General features: G+C 35.9%; 1 protein-coding gene across 1 annotated transcript; it reads right to left on the reverse strand.

Annotated features, from left to right (window-relative positions):
* Positions 1-1913: 1913 nt before the first annotated feature.
* LOC115821627 (interferon-induced protein 44-like) lies at positions 1914-5380 on the reverse strand. Its single transcript, XM_030785433.1, has 6 exons — positions 5207-5380; positions 4472-4627; positions 4159-4330; positions 3934-4034; positions 2165-2341; positions 1914-1979 (listed from the first exon to the last, which is right to left on the reverse strand). The coding sequence occupies exons 1-6, from the start codon at positions 5378-5380 to the stop codon at positions 1914-1916; spliced, it is 846 nt and encodes a 281-aa protein (XP_030641293.1).
* Between the last annotated feature and the right edge of the window lie 242 nt (positions 5381-5622).

Raw genomic sequence — 5622 nt, forward strand, 5'->3', positions numbered from 1 at the left:
TACAAGAGTGGTAGGTTCATAACCTTTAATGTCATTGCACAGCCGTTCAACTAAATTAAGATGGAGTCTTTTAATGGAGCACACAGAAACACACAGGCTTGAAAACATAATGAAAAACATAATATAAAAAAGTGTAAACGAAGGCTCATTAATACATATTTGATGGTTATGTAACTGTCCTTTACTTTGAGTCAAAGTATAGGTTGACTAGGTGCAAAGAGACCAAATGTGGGATGAGTAATAAGTTTGTGTGACAAGTTATCAATGCTAAGAGGTAACCTAAAACTCTGAAGTCTATCTAACTGAAAAAGAAACACTTATATTCTGCCTTTTGGCTTGAAAACACCTATACTTTATCCTGTAGTCGATTCCACAGCACACTAGTTAGGCCATAAAAGATACAGGCTACAGCTTTTGCTATATGAAAGATATGATGGGTACAGTGCTGTGTCATCCCAAAGGCACACTAATATTGCAACATGTCTTTATTGATAGACATCCAACATGCTTTGGCCATTGTAGGTCCATCAAAGGCAAGTGTCCTTGAGGAAAGTAATAAACATCATGCAGCTCAAGTCTTTCAAGTTAAACCCCTGACCAAATCCAGCTATAAGAATAAATAAGGCTCAAAATAAAATATTTAACAAAATAAAACAATTTTAGTGCAAATCTTTAGCGCAAGCCAAAATCTATATTGGATGATTGGCATGGTCAGAACATTTCCTTTTCTTTGTGGCCACGATGTCGCCTGGTAGCTTTTTCCGTCATATCTGCAAAGTTTGTGTAAGTCTGGCTTTTGTGACGTAGCAGAGGAGTTCATCATCCCCATGTCTGCACAGTTTGATTGATGGCCTTCACAGCCTCTTGATGACCACCATCACTGCTCTGTTCTCAGGCACTGGATGAAAACCAGGCTTTTAGAAAGCGTGGCTATGTTGCATTCGTCAGAGCCAGGTGTCCTCTTTTGATGTAGCACTACTAAATAGAGCTGAAACTATGCCACAATAGGCACGGTTCGTCCACTGCTGGACATAGACCAAAAGTATGCTGTGAATCACCATGCACGAGTTGGTATGGATGATTCTGCTGATACTGGGTCAGTCTTGGGAATATTCAACAATTAGTATTTCCTTTATGTTCCCAAAAAGCATTTATATTATATTTTCTTCTATTATATTCTGTTCGAAGACATTCTATTCTATTCTAAGTTGTACATTGATATATGTTGTCATTTTATATGCCTAATCATTTATATTATACTGTACTTTCTTTATTTGTCATAAAAGTATAAGTATAATTCATTTTTGTTTGTCAGAATAGCTATATAATCTACCTATGACCCAAAAACAACTACACCAACATTAATAATAATAATAATAATAATAATAATAATAATAATAATAATAATAATAATAATAATAATAATAATAATAATATAAACCACATGAAATCATGTCAGAGACACACACTGGACCGTAGGGAGGGGTTTCGGAGGAGGGGCAATACACTATGCCACCAATTCAAGGTAAGACTTTTGATCAATTCCAGGATAGCTGGTGATAATAAGACATATTTAATAGCATTTCATTTTCATTCATTCAAATAATTAATATACAGAGCAAGCATATGCATTATGCATTTAAAGGGCATGAAGAGGAGAGATCAACAGAGACACCGACTATGCAGTCACTTTTCATGTCAACACCACATAAAGCTGATGATTTTTTTTTTTTTTTTTTTTTTTTTTTTCGCTGTGACAGTAGAGGCCACTAAGAACACTTTCTGTTCATTTCAGTTTTATAAGAAAGAGAAAAAATGAAAGTGAAGAGAAAAATCAAAGCAAAGAGAAAAATCAAAATAAAGAACTGATTTGAGAACATTCTTGTCTGTTCACTATCTGTCTCTCTGTATATCTACAAGTAGTCCTGTGTCCAGCGAGGACAGAACACCATCTCTGCTGTTGATTTGATGTCCACTGTCTGAAAAATGATGCAACACAATACAATATTACAAAGCTAAACAGTGGTACGTAACACAATGCTACAAAACAAAAAAAAAAAAAACAACACATCATTATCTGAAATATCAGACAGTCAACTGAAAAAGCAACAATTAAATGTTGCACTGAAAAACTGAATATGTTCACCTTTTAATTTTCATTTACAATGCTCAGATAGTCATTAGCCATATGAATCATCTGTGTTAAAGCAGATAAAATCAGACAATCCAGTTCTAGAGGCAAGGAGTTCGGCTCTACGACCAATGACACCTCCTCATGATAGTTCTTCAGTGGGAAAATGCAGTTCATTGGAACACCCAGCTTGTAATGGCACTCCTCCATCTGGACAAGCACACACATTCAAAAGACAGACAGGGACACTATTATGATTGCATTCAAAGCAGGCAATCCTGAATCCCTTCTAATGTTTTTACTTTTGGTAATATTTTTTTATGACTGTTCATATTCTATTTGAAAGTGTCCCATGTCAGACAACAGTATGGATTAACCTCCATCCTCAAATGATTAGAAATTCAAATGTCAGCATTAGCTATGAATTGTTGTTTTTTAGTTTTATAGATCATTTACAAGTTACTCTGAAACTTTGTTTAGTTTCTCTAAATCAACATTTCATTGGTCTAAACGGCCATTTCAAAGTGCCTCAGCGACTTCTGAGACACAGACCTCTTGGGGTTAAGTGCCTTGCTCAAGGGCACACAGCCATGGATTTTAGTCTTGGGAACCGAACTCCGATCACGAGCCCGGTTCTCTAACCTGTAGGCCACGGCTGCCCACATAAAAAAAAAAAAAAAAACAAACAAACAAAAAAAAACCTTGGCAGAGCTCAGCTTGAACTCAGCTGCACTGTATTTCTTAAGTGAATTTATTAAAATGCACAGTTTCTGTATGCATCTTTTAGTCCACCCGTGGGGTGAAATCTGTTGTCTAAAGAATACTGACCAAAATTAGTGGCTACCTCCCCAAAAGGGTAGTTGTTATTCTCTGTACATAGATAATTGTTATTAGATTTTTGCAGCGTTCTGGGTAAATATTCCGCATAGAATTCAGAATTTAATAGACGCAGTTTGTTTACTTAAAACATATTATCTACCAGGATTAAAGGTTTAGAAATCTGAGGGCTGTGATAACTCATTCTTCACATGACAGAGAAAGTATGCGATGTGTCATATAGGCATATGGGTAGTCAATCAAGTGAATAGTGATAGAATTTATCTTTCAAAATGTCGTAAGCCTGTAAGCTTGAAGCTTTATACTTATTATGTAAACTGCTCTGTTCTTTGACAGCAGAAGTTTGTCTATCTATCTGGCAACATAGTGCAAATCAAATCATGGAATTAAATCACAATTCTACTTTGAACTATGATACGTTTGTGCTAACATAAGTGGAAATATATAGTCTATCAAATTTTCTTTTAGAAATTCAGACAGCAATGATTCAGACAACAATTGTTCATTCAGTTGTGGCATAAACTTGCAGAAACATGCTCCGGTAATGTTAAGGGCTTCAAGATAAGTCGCTGAAGAATGTAATTGATGCTGTTTTACAGTTATTTTGTCACTGTGTGACTTTTTCACTTAGATTTGTTTACTCAGTGTGTCTGTTCACTCATATTCCTCATGATCTGAATGAAAATATCACATTCAAATACTTTTTAAAGGGATCCATTACTGAAACAGAACTGTTTATGGCCATAAAGTATTCATGGTCTCAGAACACTTGCAAGTAGGAACCAGGCTGTGTGTTTCATTTTTCTGCAAAAGCCCATGTTGCAATTACTGTTGTTCTTAAAAATACAGCTCTGCAGCTGATAAGAAGTAATTTGAAGTCATTGTGACAATTACAGGGCTAAAAAAGGAAAAGGAAACACACACACACACGCACACACACAAAACCTCACAAAGCACTGACTCACTTTCTCTTTGATCATCATGCTGGTGTAGATCTTTCTAAGGTCTTTTTCAACCAGTGGACATGCCTTATCCACCATTGTCATAACAACCACTTGAGGGACTCCTGAGGCATAAAGGGCACAGATAAATAGTACTATTAAACATAGATCTAGATCAGTATGTAACATACTCATCACAGTTAATGAGACAGATAACAGTTCTCTGAAACAGTCACATTGTGGACTCACCCATTTTGCTGGCTTTCTCTCTGATCTTTCTCATTTTCATGATGACAGCTTCGTTAATCAGAGAGATTCTGTCCGCAGGTATTACACTAACCAGACAGTGAGCTTCATCTGCCAATGAGGGGCTGTTATTGTAGCCTGAATCTCCTTTTGAAAGTGGGTTTCCCTCCTTAAGCTGAGGAAATATGAGAATGATATGACAAAGAAGGAATGATAACGCTTTAGCTGTGTTTGTGTGTATTTGTGTTTATACTTATGCATTTATTTCAATGTATTTGCATGTATGTGTTTTAGTGTAGGCATGTTTTCATCTCACCTCACTATTGTCTTTTATGTAACCATGTAATGCATTGATGATGTCATCAGTGTGTGCCCCTTTTGAATCATCTTCCTCCAGACCCATGATGTCATTGACAACAAAAGGAAAAGGTTTTGACTCATTCCCACTCATCTGAAACCTGTGCACTTTATACTAGAATTAGAGAAAAAAGGTTATTATGAAATGTTGCATAAATGTCAGATTAAATTTCATTTTAACATATGTATTATAAGATATCTGACTCTATAGCTGTTAGGTCTATCTATCTGCAAATTACTCTGATAAAACACCAATGTAGAATGTAAATGATAACATGCAGTATGAAAAATAGTTGTGTTAGTAAAGACTGTATTCAAAATGAGATTTATAAAATGTATTCAAGTCATTTAACAATGGGTCAGGAAGAATAGAAAAAAAAATAAGTAGAATATAACACTAGAAGACAGAATATAATAAATTGAGAGGAACATTGCACCATAGTGGGACAAACTATGTGTGAACGTATGTAGCAGTGTGATAGTGAATGTAATACAATATGACACATCTGTGTGTGATAATGAATTATGATCTGAGAGGGGATACAGGTTTATCAGATTTAATGGCCTATAAAATTAATTACAGTGTATACGTCATTGTGTAAACAGCATGAAAGATTTATGGTGTAGAGTATTCGAGGAGTACTAAATCTTGAAGTAACAAAACAGCATTATTTGCCCTCTGGTTTCTACTCACTGTTCTCGTGAAACTCTTTCCAGCTCCAGCATCAGGCAGGGCTCTACAGGCGATGCGGCCCTTGAAGACATTATCAATGGAGTTGACAAAGCTGGACTTCCCTGCGCCAACAGGTCCATGGAGAAGGATCCGAATAGGCACTTTTGGTTTAAGAGAACTGATCTCTTCTATCATCTTGTTTTTGCTGTTGATACTGAAAAGAAGGTCATAATTAGGTTTTAAAGTTTAGAATTTATGGTTATGTTTAAAATGACACACTATGTTTATGTCTAATGGCCCCATGGGTTAAGGTTTGTTGTGACTGCACCACCCAAACTAAGGTGATGTCATGGCTATTTTGTCAGTCTATTCCTTATGTTTCTAGTGTTTCCCTTTTCCCTGTACTCCCTCGGCTGGTTTGTCTTCTCTATTTTGTG

The sequence above is a fragment of the Chanos chanos genome, chromosome 9 (genome assembly GCF_902362185.1).
Source record: "Chanos chanos chromosome 9, fChaCha1.1, whole genome shotgun sequence".
In the NCBI taxonomy this organism is placed as follows: domain Eukaryota; kingdom Metazoa; phylum Chordata; class Actinopteri; order Gonorynchiformes; family Chanidae; genus Chanos; species Chanos chanos.